This window comes from Balaenoptera musculus, chromosome 18, assembly GCF_009873245.2.
Source record: "Balaenoptera musculus isolate JJ_BM4_2016_0621 chromosome 18, mBalMus1.pri.v3, whole genome shotgun sequence".
NCBI classification, from domain to species: domain Eukaryota; kingdom Metazoa; phylum Chordata; class Mammalia; order Artiodactyla; family Balaenopteridae; genus Balaenoptera; species Balaenoptera musculus.
The window spans coordinates 77,624,604-77,643,132 of record NC_045802.1 but is presented as its reverse complement, the minus strand read 5'-3'; the positions used below and the strand labels follow the sequence as shown (position 1 = coordinate 77,643,132).

The following is an 18,529-nucleotide window of genomic DNA, read 5'->3' as shown; positions in this document are numbered from 1 at the left end:
CCCATTAGAATGACACAGATCTGGACTTCCCTGTGGTCCAGTGGTTAAGGCTTCACCTTCCAGTGCAAGGGGTGTGGGTTTAATCCCTGGTCGGGGAGCTAAGAGCCCACATGCCCCGCGGCCAAAAAACCAAAACATAAAACAGAAGCAATATTGTAACAAATTCAATAAAGACTTTAAAAATGGTCCACATCAAAAAAAAAAAAATCCTTAAAAAAAAAAAAAAGAATGACACAAATCCAACACTGACAGCACCCAGTGCTGGCGAGGATGTGGAGCAACAGGAACCCTCATCTGCTGCTGATGGGAATACACACTGGTCCACACCGTGGAAGAGACTTTCTTATAAAACTAAACATCCTCTTACCATAAGGTCCAAAAATCTTGCTTCTTGGGTAAATTTGCTTTACCCAAATGAGTTGAAAACGTGTCCACGCAAAAACCTGAATACAAATGTTTATAGCAGCTTTATTTATAATTGCCAAAAGCTGGAAGTAATCAAGATGCCCTTCAGTAGGGGAATGAATAAATAGACTGTGGTGGATTCAGAAGATGGAAGATCATTCAGCAATAAAAGAAAATGAGCCACAAAAAGGCATGGAGGAGACTTCAGTGCATGTTACTAAGTGAAAGAAGCCAATCTGAAAAGGCTACGCACTGTACGATTCCAACAATATGACATCCTGGAAAAAGTAAAACTATGGCAACAGTAAAAAGATCAATGGTTGCCAGGGACCAGGGGAGAGGGCAGGATGAACAGGCAGAGCACAGAGAATTTTTAGGGCAGTGAAAGCATCCTGTGTGACACTGTGATGATGGATACATGTCATGTCCAAACCCACGGACTGCACAGCACAGAGTGAACCCTAACGTACATTATGGACTTTACTTAATAATGTATTGGTACTGCTTCATCAACTATAACAGGTGTCCCACACTAGCACAAGACGTTAATAATAGGGGAAAGTGGAGAGGGGTGGATGGAAATTCTGTGTACTTTCTGCTAAATTTTATGGAAACCTAAAACTGCAAATAAGGTCTACTCATTTTTTTTTAAAGTCAGTCCTTATGATGGCTGAGCAGGCCCTGCACGGTCTGTCCCCTCGTTCCCTCCTTGACCTCGTCAGCCAGCTGCTACTCTCCCCCAACTCACAGTGGCCTCTGCTGTTCCCAGAATTTGCCAGGCAGGCTCCTACCTCAGGACCTTTGCACAGCCTAGTCCCTCCACCTGAAATTCCCTTCTCCCCAATAATCACGTCACGCCTTTGCTCATATACATCAAGTCTTTGTTCCAATGTCACTTCTCTGTAACGCCTACCCTACCTACCAGAAGTAAAACTGCAACGTCACCCTAATTGCTGGCATCCCCCCCATTTTTCTCCATGGCCCTATCACTGTCTAACATGCTGTGCAATCTACTTGTGTACTATGTATGCGTCCAGAATACCTCCCTGTGCCGTGAAATGTCTGCTCCACAGGCAGTCTGTTTGATGGTGTTACATCTCGACACCTGGCATATACAAGCACTTAGTATATCACTGGTTCAGTGAATTAATGGTTTAATTAAGGGCCTGTGCCTATGACACTAATTCGGTACCAGAATCACTTGGTTATAGCTACCTGAAGTGAAGGTGAATGACACTGACAGCACCTAGAACCGGAAAGTAATATAATCGGTCTCATATGAGAACTGAATATTTGAGACAGGAACTGTGCTGAAAAACATTTGGAAATATAATCACCATAGACAAAACATTACAGTGACATAAAAGACGCTCTTGGGTTTTACCATAAACCCTTAAGCCCTGTCTGTCACGGCTGACGGATGCATCCTGTTACCGCCGGCTCCGTCTGAGGCCGGCCGCCCGGCTGCTGCCCAGCTCTCCGAGGACCGCCAGCTCGGCGTCCAGGGCTCCGTTTTCGCTCTGTGTGTATCAGGCGTCGGTCAGCCGGGCGCCGCCGAGAGCCAGCGCTCTGGTTTCAGCGCCGTCTCCTGTCACTAAGGAAGATCGCTGCCTCGAGCGGGGCTCCCGGAACCAGCTGGCCGGCTCCCCCAGCCCTCAGCTCCTGTCGGCGGCTGGCACGTTGTACAGCCGCCCGCGAGGCCTGCCTGGGGACAGGCTTGCCTTATGCCCGGGTCCTAAGTTTCACAGAGGGGCCGGAACAAGCCGATGAGGCCCTCCCGTGATTGTGCCATTTCAGAGCTGAGAGACACACGGGGAGCGCGGGACAGGGAAAGCAGTGAGGAGGGCGCCGCCGGAGCTGCCGCTTGTCCTTGGTCCGCTAGCTGTCTCCCCGCGGCCTCGTGAGGCAGGCTCAGCCCTCACCGCATCCCCTCCTTCAGCCTGCTTCCTCTCCGTCCCCACGTCCACAGATGCTGTCTTCTGTCCTCTGCACTCGACTTCTGAGCCCAGCCGGTGAGCTTTACTTCAGTTATTCTGTATTTCAGCGCTGTAATTTCCCTATGTTTCTTTTTCATAAGCCCTCTTTCTTTGCTGCGATCTCCTATTCTTCCACTTGTCTCAAGAGAATCTGTTTTTGAAGCCTTTTTTGATGGCGGCTTGAAAACCCTTGTCAGGTGATTCCAGACTCATTCACTGCGAGGAGACGGTCGCTGAAGCTCATCTCCGCCACGACACCTAGAAAAGCAGCATCCTGTGGCCGGACGTGGGTAGGGGTCGGGGAGGTTGCCAGAAACCGTCTCTGTTTTCTCCGTATTCAGTGACAAAGTGAATTCTTAGTTGGCTACTGAATTGAAAAGCATAGACTAGAATGAACTCAAGACGCACGTCCTTGGTGGCGGTGGAAGGCCAGCATGTGCCGCAGACCCTGCAGACCTGCAGAGAAGCAGGGCCCCAGTTTAAGGACCCTAGGCCCACGGCCCCCGGGTGCAGCACGGGACGGAGGCACAGCTCAGCGGACCTACTCGCTGGACCCAGATGCCCCCCACCCACAGCTCATCAGTGCGGGTGATTTACCCCTCCCCCGAAAGCCGTAGTTTCAAAGAGAACCCTTACCCACAGGTGTCTCCATATCTTTCGGTAGCTTTTAGTGACTCATCATCTTATTTAGCTATAGTTCCTCCCAACCCTAATATGAATATTTCAAGGATTCCTCCTTAAGTGCCTCAACTTAAATAATACATTCATCAAATCTCATACAAGCCTCCTGAGCTTGGCCTCAATACAGATGGTGTTTCTCTTCTGTATATTTTTAAAAATATTTATTTATTTGGCTGTGCCGGGTCTTAGTGGCAGCACATGGTATCTTTAGTTGCAGCATGTGAGATCTCTTGAGTTGCGGCTGTGGGATCTAGATCCCTGACCAGGGATCGAACCCGGGCCCCGTGCATTGGGAATGCGGAGTCTCAGCCACTGGACTGCCAGGGAAGTCCCTCTCTTCTGTTTTATGCAACAATTTTCTAGATATAAAGAAACATGAGGAATGCCCTTTTCCAGATAAATTCCAATCGCCCCTTCCAATCCAAGGCAGGATTTCGTTCCAGGCTCTCCACCTCCATGTTTCAATGCCCCAAAAGCCCATAGAGAAGCACCATGGGGTCTGCTCTGTCCTGAACTAAAAGGCACTAGGTTAGGAAATTTCCCAAGCATGGGGGCACATCCAGGTAGGCCAGCAGCCCGTGCTCACCGGTGGAAAAGCCCCCAGGTGACCACACCTCGGTCTCCCGTCTTCTGAAAGCGCCATGCATGCCATCTGGCTGGTCGCAGGTTACGGTACTCCTGGGCTGAGGAGCTCAGCGGGCCGTCAGTGGTCCTGAAATGCGTCCCCTGGACCAGCCGCATCAGCATGACCTGCACGCTTGTGAGAAACGCCGATCCTCACCCCCACCCGGACCTGCAGAATCAGAAACTCTGGGGTGGCGTCCGGCAGTCTGTATTTTCACAAGCCAGCCAGGCGCATTTGGGCACACTCAAGTGTAAGAACCACATAACCACCTAAGCCAAAGGGACAAAGCGATGGAAAGCTATATAGCTATAGTTCCTCCCAACCCTAATATGAATATTTCAAGGATTCCTCCTTAAGTGCCTCAATTTAAATAATACATTACTTGAAAACAACTTGAAATGCAGGTACTGCTAACTCTGATATCAGTAATTTCACTAACATTTTTACATAAAATTGTAAACATTTTTATACAAAAAATTGTTGGGCAGCTATGCCACTTGCAGCTGTAAGAAAAAGAAAACCATCCCAACCCAGAAATTTTCAAGCCATAAGCTCCTCAGTGAGAAGGAGAGAGAGAGAGAGAGAGACTTCTTCCTTCCCTACCCCCGCTCCCAATAATACTCTCCCCACCATCCTCTCCAAAAGGATTAAGGAGAAAAAATAGCTGGTGAGCTTCCATTCCCCACACGTGGAGACAGGCTGAATAGTGTGGGTTTTATTGCTTTGACTGGGAAAAATAATACCCAAAAGCTAAACACTGCTTACATTTACTGTGGTTATTTAGGGACAATATTCCCCATAAACACTACTTGATTTACCTTTATCTCCCTTCTTTTATTATGATATGTAACTAATTGTGAGCATTTTCTAAATGAGAAAGAGAAAGCAAATCCCAGGAGAGATGTGTGTATATTCATAAAATTATAAAACAAATAGTCCTCAACTTGAACCTGAACTTTCTAAAAATTATACGTTGACATCCCTAAAAGGCCTTACCTCCATCAGATCTGGGCTTTCAAATGTCAGCGGCAAAACAGAGAGACAGCCTAGAGCAGTAAGTTCTCAGCCCCGTCCCCATCTTTACCTTTAAAGCCATTCATGAATGTAAAATGAATCAAAGGGGCAAGTAAAATGAATCAAAGAAGATTAAACACCTGACGTTAATTCATTTAAGACAAGACGGAAGCCTCAGATGGCTCAGAGTCACCACTGTTTAGTCTCAACACACTCTCTGGACTTGAACACATGTTAAAACAGGTAGGAAATGAGGGGGAAAACACCATAGATATACTTTCCTGAAGCCACTGAAAGAAATAGAGTTTTCTAGAGTCTCCTTTATCAAGAAAGAAACAGCTGAAGGTCAACTTCCTCTTAACAAAATTTCCGAGTTCCTGAGCATCATAACGTGAAAACTCGCTGTAAATTCATACATCCCTGCGTCCAGCGGGCCCTCTGTGGGTGCCCAGCTGTCCCCCACTCTCTCACGCTCCACCCTCTACTCCAACGTTCCCTGCTCCCCAACCTCCGTGTCCGCAGCTGCCCCCGTTCCAACACCCCGTCCCCAGCCCCTCTGTCTGTCCTGAGCTCACACTCCCCCCTTTACCTGAGCACAGGCACCCTTGCTAAGATCACGAATGACTGGGTTGACCGCTCAGCCAGGCCTGCCCAGCAGCGTGCAGGCGTGCCCGCTGTCCCAGGATGATCAGTGACAGAGCCCTCTTCCCTTCAAGCACACTGCCTACGCTTTTTGGGTTTGGGGTTTTGAAGCCCGCTCCCTTGGCCTCTCGCAGTCTACTGGACGTCCTCCTCCACTGACTGCAGGTCACCACACTCCCCCCGGACTTAACCGCCACCTTCCTTAGCCCCTCAGGCTCGTCCACACTGCCTGGCCAGCCACGTCCGAGTCCCCAAGGCCTTCTGGAGTTCTCACTCTGTAATTTCCCCATGGGAAATCTCACCACCCCACACTTGCATTCACATCTCTATGGTGTCACTCCCAAATTTATACCCAGCCCAAGTGTCCTCTCTGAGCTCCAGTTCAGCACCCTCGGCACTGAATCCATTCATGACCTTCTTGTTCCAAGCCTAGGCCCCAGGCCAGGCTCCTGCTCACACAGGTGACTCCGCCAGCCATCCCGGTGCGCAGCCAGAATCCCGGGAGTTACCGTGGACCCGCCGTGGAGCCCCGCTGCCTGCCTTCCCTCACCCTCTCCCCCGCCATCTTCGTGGTTTTGGCAGCACGGTGTCCATCCCAATCCCAGCTCCCGCTGGCTCTCAATGGACCACACTAAGAAGTGAATAACGCTCTTCTCCTCATCCGTTCTGGGCCCCATCTAATCCATTTCCCACACTGGAAAGTTTGGAGTACTGTTTTCAAAATCTGCAACTGATCACATCATCCTTCCCTTTAAAACTCTAAAAAACCTTTAAAACCAAAAGTCACTCAACGTCCTGTGGAGCCTGGCCCGTGGCTGTCTCTCCAGGAGCACTTGAGCTCTCCCTCGGTCTCGGTACCGTGGCCACCCAGACGTCCCCCACTGCTCCTCTAATTACACACCCCCTCTACTCACGCCAGAGCCCACTCATGTACTGCTTCTGGAGGAGACCTTCCCTGAGACACCACCCGTCCCCATCTGCCAGGTGTAAATCAGCTTCCTCTGCTACACACTTTGAGAAATCTGTTCCTCGCCTTCAGAGCGTGTATCTCAATTTGTAAAGCAAATTCAAACGGTATCTTTAACGTGCTTCTCCCTCACTAGATGGTATGCGAGTCTATTTTTGTTAATCGTTAAGTGTCCCAGCACAATCCTTGAACCACAGTAGACACCTGATACAGATTTGATGAGAAGATAAACAGATAAATAAGTGAGCTCTTGGGCAACGAGGTTAAGTATACTTGCACTTTAAAATTCCGTACATGTTTTCTGAACAATCAGGTTCAGAAGTAGAGGGCTGGCAGTAAAATGAATTAAAGCTCCACTACGCACAACACGCAGGGTGAAACTGTCATGTAACACACACTGAGATGTGATCGACGTACAGTAAACTGCTCATACTTAAAGTGTACAGTTGGAGCAGTTGTGACACGTGTGCACTTGTGAAACCATCACCAGAATCAAGATTATGAACATCCGTACCCCCCAAAGGACTCCTTTGGCCCTCAGAGTGTCTCTACGCAAGCACTGGTCTGCTTTCTGTCACTACAGATTATGATGCCTTTTTGTAGAATTTTACATAAGGGGAATCATACAGTATGAACTTTTTTCCTAGCTTCTTTACTCAGCATAATTTTTACCCACGCTATAGCACATTCCCTTTTATTTCTGAGTAGTATTCTATGGAAATACGATACTTTGTTTATCCATATACCAGTTGAAAATATCTGGGTTGTGTCTAGTTTGTGGCTATTTAAAAATAAAGTCCGATTTTCTTGGGTAAACACCTAGAAATGGAATTGCTAAATCATTTGGTTGATGTGTGTTTAATATTTCAAGAAACACCGTTTTCTAAAGCGGCTGTACAATTTTCATTCCCACCAGCAGTGGATGGGAGTTCCAGCCCATCCACATCCTTGCCAACACGTGGTAGGATCAGTCTTTCCAGTTTTAGCTGTACCAATAGGTGTGTGTAGTGGTATCTCATCGTGGTTTTAATTTACATTTCCCTAGTGACTAATAATGTCGAGCATCTTTTCATGTGCCTGTCATCTGTATATCTTCTTTGGTGAAGTATCTGCTCAAAACATTTGCCCATTTTTTAAATTGACTGTTTCCTTATTATTGAGTCTTGAGAGTTCCTTATACATTCTGGATATAAGTCTTACTTGGTAGAATTCACCAGTTAGGCCATCTGGCCTGGAATTTATGAGAAGCTTTTAAACTACAAGTTTAAATTTTGTAGTAGATACAGGGTTACTGAAGTTATCCGTTTCTTCTTGAATGAGCTTTGGTAGTCTGTGTCTTCCATGGAAATTGTACTTTTCATCTAAGATATAGAATGTATTGGCATAAAAACGTTCATAATATCCCATTATTACCCTTTAAACATCTGTAGAATCTATAGTGATTCTTCACATTGGTCATTTGTGTCTTCTCTCTATTTTTCCTGACCAGTTTAAGAGGCTCATCAACTTTATTGATTTTTCTCAGAGAATGAGCTCTTGGTTTTGTTGGTTTTCTCTAGTAATTTTCTGTTTTCCACGTCACCCATTCCCATTCTGTCCTTTATTGTTCTCTTTTGTCTATTAGTTGCTGTGGGTTTAATTTGCCCTTATTTTTCTATCTTCCTAAGGTGGAAGCTCTATTACAGCCAACAAAAGACTTAAATCATATGCAGGGTGAGTTCTCTCTCACTCCCAGAATATCGTTTTAACAATTTATAATCAGGGTGCTTAAGACTCACACCCAACAAAATATAGTTACTGTTAGTTATTTGAAGAACCAGCCTTGGCTCACTGACATGGCAGTTACTTGAATTCAATCTAAGTAAATGTGCGTGGTCAGAGGTCAGAGGAAGGAGAAACAAACCCTTCTTCTCCATTTCTCATCCGCTGATTAAGTCTGGGAGACACTCAGTTCCAGTCTCTCATCACTTAAAAGCAAGGCTTAAAAGCGTGGTACTTTCTGGAAGCTTAACCTTTGCCACAAGGCTGTCGAGAATTTAACCCCATTCTATTTATGGAGCTTGTTTTCAAAAGAAACAAAAATGCCTTAAAAAATAAGAGAACTGCGACCAGAAAATTTCATGTTTCTGTGAGAAGAAATCTGTTACCAGCACCAATGTCATATGAGCATCGTTGAACAAGGCAATTTCTCCAGCACCACAGAAAGATCGCCCTGCGGTTACTCAAGAAATCGAGGCTGAAGAAGATTCCATTTGTTCCCACGCCTCTTACGCCTCCTGAGAGCAAGCAACAGAGGCTATGGGCCAGGATGATCCCTCTGAAACTCCTAATTTTCTGTCAAAACCCCTTTAACTTTCTTTCGTAAAGTGAATGACAAAGTCATAACCTTTTGGCATGCATTCAGAACTTAACAGGCTTTTTCAGAAAATCTGTATTCCTGACAAAAGAATTCTGAACAAATTTGCTAACTTCAGATGGAACTTAAAAGTCTCTTATGAACTTATACCGTCTCAAGCACAGGAAATCGGTGGGAAAGTGTCTTCCTGGCAGGAGCATAGCAGTGAGACACTCAGAACTGAGGGAGAAAGGCCACCACAGGCCAGGGTGTTTACCAATAACCCAAACTAGACTGCTCTAAGGATTTTTGTTAGACTGCTAAAAAATCATGCTGCTAGAGCATGACTTCACTGCCAGAAACTGTGACTTCAAAGCAAACTTGGAAATGAGGATTCCCATTTTAAAGTAAAACTAGATATAAACTGGAAGAGGTTTCAAGTGCTACACTTTTTTTGGTGCTGAATTACGTTCACCTTCTTTAAAGAAAAGATAGGAACTTTATCAGTCACTTTAAAAAAGCTGCCCTAAGTGTAATAATAATTAAAGTTACGCACAAAACACCACTTCCGTTCTCCAGACTTGTGCCGTGTCTGCTGCCACGGTGAGGCGGCAGAACAAGCAGTCACGAAGCCGCAGTGGCAGCTGGAGCGAGCTTGTGTTTTTGTCCGTGGGCTGCAGGGCCACCGGGCAGCGCTGGGCTCGCCTGAGCTCGCTCACGCAGCGGTGAGCTCTGATCCGGGTAGCAGCTCTGCCGACCTTGGCTCGGCTCTCCCACGGTTGGGGTTGGTGGGCTGCAGGTGAGTCCAGGAGGCCTCGGCAGGGACAGTTGAGCTCTCTGCCCTGTGGTCTTGCATCCCTCAGCATCCGGGGCCCGGGCTGGTCCTCAGGGTGGAAGCAGGGTCTGAGAGAGTGTGGAAACACACAAGGCCTCTTCAGGCCTGGGCTAGGAAGTAGCACTTGTCACTTCTTTTTTTTTTTTAATTAATTTTTTTTTTTTTTTTTTTGGTTGTGCCGGGTCTTAGTTGTGGTAGGCGGGCTCCTTAGTTGCGGCTCCAGGGCTCCTTAGTTGCGGCAGGCATGTGGGATCTAGTTCCCTGACCAGGGATCGAATCTGGGCCCCCTGCCTTGGAAGCACGGAGTCTTATCCACTGTGCCACCAGGGAAGTCCCACACCTGTCACTTCTGCCACATCCCATTGGCCAGAACAAGTCAAGGTCAGCTCAGATGCAAGAAGTGAGGAAACAGGCTTCACCTCTCGATGGGAAGAGCTGCAGTGTCACGCTACAAGGGCATGGCTGCAGGGAGGATGGAGAACTGGGGCCACCTCCATAACCTACCACAACCCTCCTCTAGTCTGCTGTGTACCCTAGGAGGCTCTCCTCCATAGAGGCTCACCTTTATGCACCACTGCCCCAGAGCCTTCCCCCAGCACTGTCCTGGAGACACCGTGCACTTAGACTACAGTGTGAATGACTCTCCCTAGACTGTGCAGTGCACAACTTACACAGCCATATGGTGCTGCCCTCAGTGAAGCCATCTGTACAGCGATGAGTTTGGGCTGCGTGACGTCTTGAGTATTCCTTCCACTGAGAATTCACAAATGCTTTACACTTCAGACCCGACGGTTTCTCTTATGACTTGCCTGAAAAGTCAGCACAGAACACATGTATGTGTGTGCATGCGTTTCCGTGTATATGGTGTGTACACTAGCATGCACACAGTAGGTGATAAATACATCAGTTAGATTTAACTATTTTGAAAAACTGTGTTGGAAATGTGTAAACATCCCCACCCTATCTCCCTGCCTTTAGACTACAGCAGACACAGCACTATCCCACAGAAGCAAGGCTGAGAACTACCAGACTGGTTCATAAAACTTTAAAAATTCAGAGCTAAAGTTAGAAATATAAAAACATCAGGAAACAAATTCTCCTAACCTAACTTGGTAGAGCTGAAGAAGGAGGGGAAAAGTCAGAAGTCGAGCCCAGGATACACAGGGCCCAGAGATGGCCCCAACGCCCTCCCCCTGCAGACACAGGGCGGGCTGGTGGGCCCTCACTGCCCGTCTGTGACTCCTGGCCCTTCCCATGGGTGAAACTCTATCTACACGAAACCTGAGCCCGCAGCTTGGCCCTCTGGCCCCGCGAGCCAGCAGCTGCACGCGCTCAGCAGAGGGCTCAGGAAGCCACAGTCCGTGTTCCCACCACCCCAGACGATGGTAGTCCGTGAGGGTGGGAAGCGAGGGGCCACCAGCCCGCTAAGGTTGCAAGAATCTGCCCAGTTGTGAGAATAAGGAAATAGTCCCGAACTTGAGTGGCCTTATGGTTCAGATCCTGGCTTAGAGTTTTCCTGGACATAGCAGGAGAAGTTTTCATCGTTGATCCATAAAATAATAATAACTTCCATCTGCGAGGACCTGCTCTGTGCCCAGCACTGCACAAAACCCCTCGCGTCTACTTGTTTACCCTCATAACGCCCCTACTGCCCCAATAGGCCATTCCCTCCAGACAGGAATCATTAATCTTGTTTTTAGGAGGAGGCAAGTGAGAGAAGTTAGGCAGGTTGCCCAAGGTCACACAGCAAATGGATGACTCTGGAGCACATACTGGGACCACCCCATTTTACAGTGGCCCCCGGGGGGCGGCCAGTGGGTCTTAGGGACGGCTAAGCCTCCCGGCCCCCCATGCTGCCCGTGGCGGAGGTGAGTGCCCAGAGGGAGGGTGTGCCTTTGCCACCTTCTGCCAACAGTGACAGACTCGTGGGCGACTCCGGCTGCCATGTGATTCCCATCCAGAAGTCTAGAGACAGTCCTACCAAAAAAGTTTATTATACACACACACACACACACACACAGAGAGTATTGTTTCAGATCTTGGTTTTGATAGATTCCCAGTAAATGCAGAGTAATCCCTGAAGCAGGAACCAGCCCTGACTTAGCGCAGGTGGGTGCCCAGCAGGTGCTCACTAAGGCAGCCCGGAAGGTCCCCAACCAGGGCAGCAGGCACACCTGGGGTGGAACCTGCCACCTTGAGGCAGCTGAGGACCCGGCTCGGCCAACTGCTGGGCCTCAGTGTCCTCACCTGTGAAACAGGGAGACATGGGAGGACAGCGGGACAGAGGTTTAGCAAGGTGCCTGCAACTCAGGGCGCCCACAGTTGTTTCTTTAAAAGGGACGTATCTAAAGACGGGCAGTGCTCAAAGAAATGAGGGAAGAAGGCCACGCCGGGTGTCACTTCTATTAATAGAATGCAGTCCTGGGAGAGCACAGATGCTGAGTCCTCCCACCCGAGAGCTCCCAGAGCCAGCTGCCCCGATGAAAGGCCATCCTGCAGCCCTTCCCCCAGCGCCCTGCAAGCCCAAGTCACCCCGGGCGCGTGCGTGCGGGGGTGTGTGTGTGTGCGTGCGTGTGTGTGCGCGCGGGGGTGTGTGTGTGTGCGTGCGGGGGTGTGTATGTGTGCGTGCATGTGTGCGCGCGTGCGGGGGGTGTATGTGTGCGTGCGTGTGTGTGCGTGCGGGGGTGTGTGTGTGTGCGTGCGGGGGTGTGTATGTGTGCGTGCGTGTGTGTGCGTGCGGGGGGGTGTGTGTGTGCGTGCGGGGGGGTGTATGTGTGCGTGCGTGTGTGTGCGTGCAGGGGTGTGTGTGTGCGTGCGGGGGTGTGTATGTGTGTGTGCGTGTGTGCGCGCGTGCGGGGGGGGTGTGTGCACGCGCGTGCGGGGGTGTGTGCGTGTGCGGGGGGGGTGTGTGTGCGTGCGGGGGTGTGTATGTGTGTGCGTGTGTGTGCGTGCGGGGGTGTGTATGTGTGCATGCGTGTGTGCGCGCGTGCGGGGGTGTGTGTGTGCACGTGCGTGCGGGGGGGTGTGCGTGTGCGGGGGGTGTGTGTGTGCGTGCGGGGGTGTGTATGTGTGCGTGTGTGTGTGCGTGCGTGCGGGGGGGGTGTGCGTGCGTGCGGGGGGTGTGTGTGCGTGCGTGCGGGGGTGTGTGTGCGTGCGTGCGGGTGTGTGTGCATGCGTGCGGGGGGGTGTGTGGGGGGGTGCGCGCGTGCGGAAGGGGGTGTGCATGCAGGGGTGTGTGTGTGCGTGCCGGGGGGTGTGTGCGGGGGTGTGTACGTGTGCGGGGGTGTGCGTGTGTGCGGGGGGGTGTGTGTGTGTGCCAGCGTCCACACCATAGCACTTCCAGCGTGGCTCTCAGGAGATCTCTGGAGGTAGTCCCGATTTAAATTGATTTTAGGTGGGATTATTCTGAATGAGCCCGCAAATGCAGTTACATGGGGCCTAAAATCCAAACAAGAATCATCACCCTGGTGCAGGGTCAGGATGGTACTTGAAAGTCACATGCTTCAAAGGCAGATGTTTATCATGACAAAATGAGCTATTCTCAAACTTTAAGCAGTTTCATTAGAAGCAACTTAATACAGCCAATAATTCAGTTTGCAAACTTTAAAGAAGCCTCCTTAAAAACACAGGAGGTCACGCGTTCTATAACCTTCCCCCCTGCGGGCTTCCCCCGCGCTGCTGAGCAGGTATTTACGGCAGCTACAGGGCCGGGCGCCGCCTTCCACACCGGCTGGTCCTGAGTGAGGCCTCACACACCACACTGCCATTGCTGACCACGTCCTTCTCAGGGCAGAAGGGCCTAGAAAAGGCAAATCGCTCTCAGCGGGCGCTCAGAACTGCTGTCCGACGGCCACTGGGACTTCTCTTCCACCCCACCCCGCCCAGCCCCAGAATCCTAGGACGGAGCAGAACACAAGTCAGGAATCAATTAGGAAAAAGCAGTTTCTCCTTCCCATGCTGCCTCAGAATTCACTGATTTTCTGCAAGCCTGCGGAAGATCAGCGAGGACTGCCAGATCACAGTTTGGGGAAATACAAACCATATTCTAATCCCCGTGTCAGAAAAATCAGCGGAGGCTGGGCAGCTCAGACACAGGTCCCCTCCAGCGCCTTCGTCCCTCGGCTCCTGTTCCTCTCTGCCTGACGTCCTGACATCCTGACATCCTGACATCCTGACTTTTGATTTCCTTCTGCCCCACACTGCTCTTGGGTTTTTTTTTTGGTTTTTTTTTTTTGAATTTTTGAATTTTATTTATTTTTTATACAGCAGGTTCTTCTTAGTTATCTATTTGACACATATTAGTGGATACATGTCGATCCCAATCTCCCAATTCATCCCACCACCACCGCCCCCCCCCCGACCACTTTCCCCCCTTGGTGTCCATACGTTTGTCCTCTACATCTGTGTCTCTATTTCTACTGCTCTTGTTTTTATAGTTATGTTTTCTCCTGGACTAAAACGCTTAAGAACTTGTTATTCAGTCTTTTTATCTCCAACAGCGCCTTGCACCCTGCAGACAGGTAAACACTTAGTAAATTGGTTTGGTTCCAACGTATCATCCGACCTGTTATGGGTTGGATTGTGACCCCTGAAATTCATATGTTCAAGCCCTAAGCCCCAGGGCTGCTGAACGTGACCTTATTTGGAAACAAGGTCGTTGCCGATGTAATCAGTTGAGGTCATACTGGGGGAGGGAGGCCCTAATCCAATGACTGGTGTCCTTATAAAACGGAAGTTTGGACACAGAAGAGACCCAGGAGACACCGTGGGAAGACTGGTCTTGAGCCGCCCCAAGCCAGGAACCTCGAGAGGCCTCGGGGAGGCCGGGACAGGCCCTCCCCACCCCTGCAGAGGGGGCGGCCCTGCCCACACCGCCATCCGGGACTTCGGCCCCCAGGGTGTGAGAGAATGAAGCCGCCCAGTCTGCGGTACTTTGTTACAGCAGCCCTAGGAAGCTAATACACAGCCAACAGCTTAAACCAGTCTGAACACACACGCACACCCAGGGCATCTAGCAGGGCCAGCGGGCAGCACCTGATTTGTGCATTCCGCAAATACTGATAGATGGAGTGTCTCCTGGGCAGCATCTTATGGGTTATGGTGTGCTCTGTTATCCTGGGCAAAGAGAGAGAGAACCAGGTTCCTGGAGTGTTTCGTGGTGAACCAAGAAACTTCATCTGCTGCAGTTACAAGTAAAATGAAAGCAGCCTTGGGAATTCCCTGGCAGTCCAGTGGTTAGGACTCGGCTCTTTCACTGCCATGGGCCCGGGTTCAATCCCTGGTCAGGGAACTAAGATCCCGCAAGCCACATGGTGCAGCCAATAACTGATTTACTGACTGACTAAATAAATAAAGCAGCCTTTCACGGCTTCCATTATTTGAATGTGTCTTCCTAATCTTATGGAAGTTTCAGAGGATGGAACATGACTGACTCTCAATTTCACCCCCTTTGACTAAGTAGGCCAGGGATGTTTAAAGTGTTAACTCACGAGCTCAGGGCTCGCGAGCCTCCCTGGAGTCTCCAGCCGTGTGTTTCTCATCACAGGAGGAATGACGGAAGCAAACAGTGTGGGCAGGTCAGCAAAACATCCTGGCCATTACTAGACAAAATCAAAGCAGCAGAGCCTCATACACGAAGATTCAGGAGACCTTGTAACGCCCATTTTTCTCTCCCTTACGGCAGAGAACATATCAGAACACAGCGTTGGCAATAACTAAATGTGTCTCTTTTCCAAAGCCCCTCTTGTCCCTGGCTGACCTTCCACCTAAAGAAAAGCAGGCTGCATGGGGGGAACCTCAACAGAGCGCTCTTTAAAATGAGCAGAACGATCTGAACTGAAATGAACTTCCCCTTCGCTCTTCACCCTCTTCGCTGGCCCTAAAACAGAACAAACCAACAGAATGCACGAAACATACTACGACATGTTTTCTTAATAAAAGGCACATGGGAAACCCAAGCCACCTCAACACTTTTCTCCATTCTGCACTACGCTATCCCTGGCCGAATGGTTCGTGTTACATTTTGTGAATTTGCAAAAGTTAAGCTGCAGGCTGCTTACATATCATTGTTAATCAGTCTTCCGTGTGTTCATGTAGGAAACTGGGGTCAAGTTAAGAGCCTTTCAATTCCATATGAATACTCGGTGAAGTTTCCAAATGTTCCTTTTTAAGGAAAAACGTCCTCAGACTAACATTCCCACATTCGGGTGAAAGCTGTTCAGCGTGTGTGCTTTCTGGCAGACGTTATTCGGTGTGCACGCAAACATCAGAAAGTTCAAATAAATAACTCTTCTTGGGAAATGGAAAATGCTCGTGAAATTTCTAAAACCCAGGGTTTCTAGAGGTGGGGAACAGCTAACATTTTACTGCCCAAACCTACCTTCATACCACAGAGAATCGGTAGCTCTGTCTATAATTTGCTACTTTGACGTTGAACTTTCACTGTGACTGTGTCCCTCCAAACAAACCCGTTGGGGCCCAGGGGGAATAAAAGGGTAGCTACACTATAAGAAGTTTCAAATGACCACAGTTTTAGAACATGTTGGGTTGTTTCAGTTTGGCTTCTGCAAATTAAACATGTTATTCATTCCTCTCTTTGTTGTTTCCGAGATGAAAGGAACGCTACAGTTTTCTAAGAAAATCTTTCTGCATTTAAAAGAAAGTGATTATTGAAGTCTGCCAGTCAATATGAATGCAGTTAATATGCCAAATAACATATGCATTGATAATGACATGTTTTTATCAAACAGCCTCTGAAGTTTCTTAAAGCTTCACTTTTAGAAATGGAAGTCTTTTACATAAGCCTATTTTGGTAAACTTAGCATGCATTTTCAATGCCTTTCAACATCTGTCTTTTATTACCAGAGGTCCTGATATCCAGATGACAGCGAAGTATTCTGAGTGCCTGGAAAGATACAGCCTGCTCCTTATTCCCGTCTTAAATCATAATTTTATTGTGACATCAGGTTCATTTAGAAGCAACATTTTTATTTCCTGGACAGACAGGCAGCTATTCACTCTAAAATGCAGGTTCTGTTTTCATAAATATGTTCCTAAAACTAGTAGGCGTACACAATTCATATTAAATAAAATCTTTTCTGACCTTTTAAATGTAGTGCCAGAACATGAGCAACTTAAAAGTTTAAACAGTTTACTTTTTTTAAGTCACCTAATTAACATTTTATTATTAGCAAATTGATACTGTGCGTTTCAGGCCAATACACCCATTTTAAAAATTAAATAGTTTTTCCTAATTATGGTGGACTTTAATTTCTACATTTAACACCATTTAAGTAATTGTTGATCCTAAGATTATGTACTGGCAAAAAAAACTGGGATAAGATTGTAGTGTCTTTGAGATACAGGGATCCACCGTTTTAAAAAGCGCTCTCTCCGCTCGCCCCTGCTTTGTCAGCTGAGCCAGAGGGAAGCAAACTTTAATCACTCACAGAGTTGCGGTCAAGGTTCACCCTCCAGCCCCAAGGAAACCACAAGTCACGAAGAGGAGAAGCAGGGTCTGTAGGACTAGGGATTCTGTTCAAACTCAGGTATGAACCTGAAACTGAAATCTAGGACTTTAAGCCAGCCTTGAAGTATGCCACGGCTTTCCAACCCTGTGTCTGCCATCCTTTGGGCTTGGAGACATGAGCATTCTTTCATGGGGAGGGCAGTAAATCATTTCACAACCCAGCCCTCAGCTACTGATACATGCATCCTTTAAAAATCCATAGCAATTGGTCAGTTAAACAGAGGGCGAAACTCTCGTACGACACCACCAACAAAAGCTGTTCAAACAAAGCCTGGGAGGACGCTTTGCACGGCGGTTTTCTGCTCAGGTCACGGAGAGGGGCGACTCCTCCTTCGGGCGGGGCAGAGCGGAGCTCCCCGTCCCTCCCGGCCTCCCCGGGGCCGTTCCCCTTGAACGCGGCCCGGACCCCTCCCCAGCCGGCCCCGCACACAATGGCGCCCCGAGCGGGATCCCGCCACCGGGTCCTCGCGCCAACAGCGCGCCCCCCGCGCGGGCCGCGTTCCCGGGTCCGCGCACAAAGGAGGCGCGTGGGCTCCTCCGCGCCCCGCGCTCTCCCGGCCCGCGCGGCCACCAGGTGCCGGCGCCAGCGACCCCGCGCCCGAGCGCCTCCGCGCATCCCGGGCCGCGGCGGGGGCAAGGTGGGGCGCGGGGCCTCCCGCCGCCCGCGGCGCCCGCCGCCGGGCCTCCCACCGCCCCGGGCCTGGCCGCCGCGGGGGCGCGGGCCGGGGGGCACTCACTTTCTCGATGGTCCCGGGCAGCAGGCGCTCCAGCAGCCTGCAGAGGACCACCCCATCCTTCAGAGACGCCTGCAGGAAGCCCTCCGGGTCCGAGATGGTTTTCTTGGGCGACTCCAGCACCCCCAAGGTAATGAGCCACGTAACGGTCTGCTCGGCGGAATTCATAGCGGCGGCGCGCCCGGCCTCCCCGCGCCGCGAGCCCGTCTCGGCGCCGTTCACCTCGGAGCGGCCGCGGCCCGGCCGGCTGCGCCCACCGCCCCCTCCTCCTGCTCGCCCATGGAGAGGCCGGCGACGGCGATTGGCTCGGGCGGCGCCGCGGTCCGGCCGGCTCGCGCTCCCTCGCGTGCGTCCTGGCCGACTGTCAAGTGCCTTTTCATTAGATGCACATGAACCTGCGGCGGCCGCCCGGCGCCGCCCCCGCCGCCGCCTCCCGGCTCCCAGCCGCTGCCGCCGATGACATCACCGAGAGGAGAAGAAAGGCGCCGCGCTGGAGCGGCCCCGGGCCTCCCGGACCCCGACCCCCGGCCGCCCCGGCACCCGGCCGCCGCACACGCGCCCCCGCGCTCGGGCCCGCCGCCGTGCGCCCTCCGCGCCCCGGCCGGCTGTGCGCGCGCGTCCCCACCTGCGCCGCCGGGTGCCGGGCCCCCGCCCCAAGGGCCCGATGACCTCCAGCAGGCGACAGCCCGCCGGCCGGGAGGGCTCGCCGGGCCTCCCAACCCGCGGGCCGCGCGCGCCCTTAACCGATGGCGCCTGGCTGGGCCCAAGGGCAGCCCCCTGGGACGCG

The 18,529-nt window shown here is 50.5% G+C and overlaps 1 protein-coding gene across 5 annotated transcripts in view; it reads right to left on the bottom strand.

Annotated features, from left to right (window-relative positions):
* The window catches only part of ARHGEF7 (Rho guanine nucleotide exchange factor 7), a 133,619-nt gene extending 115,617 nt beyond the window's left edge, over positions 1-18,002 (bottom strand). For 2 of the 5 annotated variants that reach the window (XM_036831781.1, XM_036831782.1), the window contains exon 1: positions 17,746-18,001. In XM_036831781.1, the coding sequence (XP_036687676.1) occupies positions 17,746-17,910 (165 nt within the window). In that variant the 5' untranslated portion in view covers positions 17,911-18,001. Of the gene's footprint in view, positions 1-17,745 lie in introns of all 5 variants that reach the window. The other 3 variants (XM_036831778.1, XM_036831783.1, XM_036831784.1) reach the window with 3 other exon arrangements.
* Between the last annotated feature and the right edge of the window lie 527 nt (positions 18,003-18,529).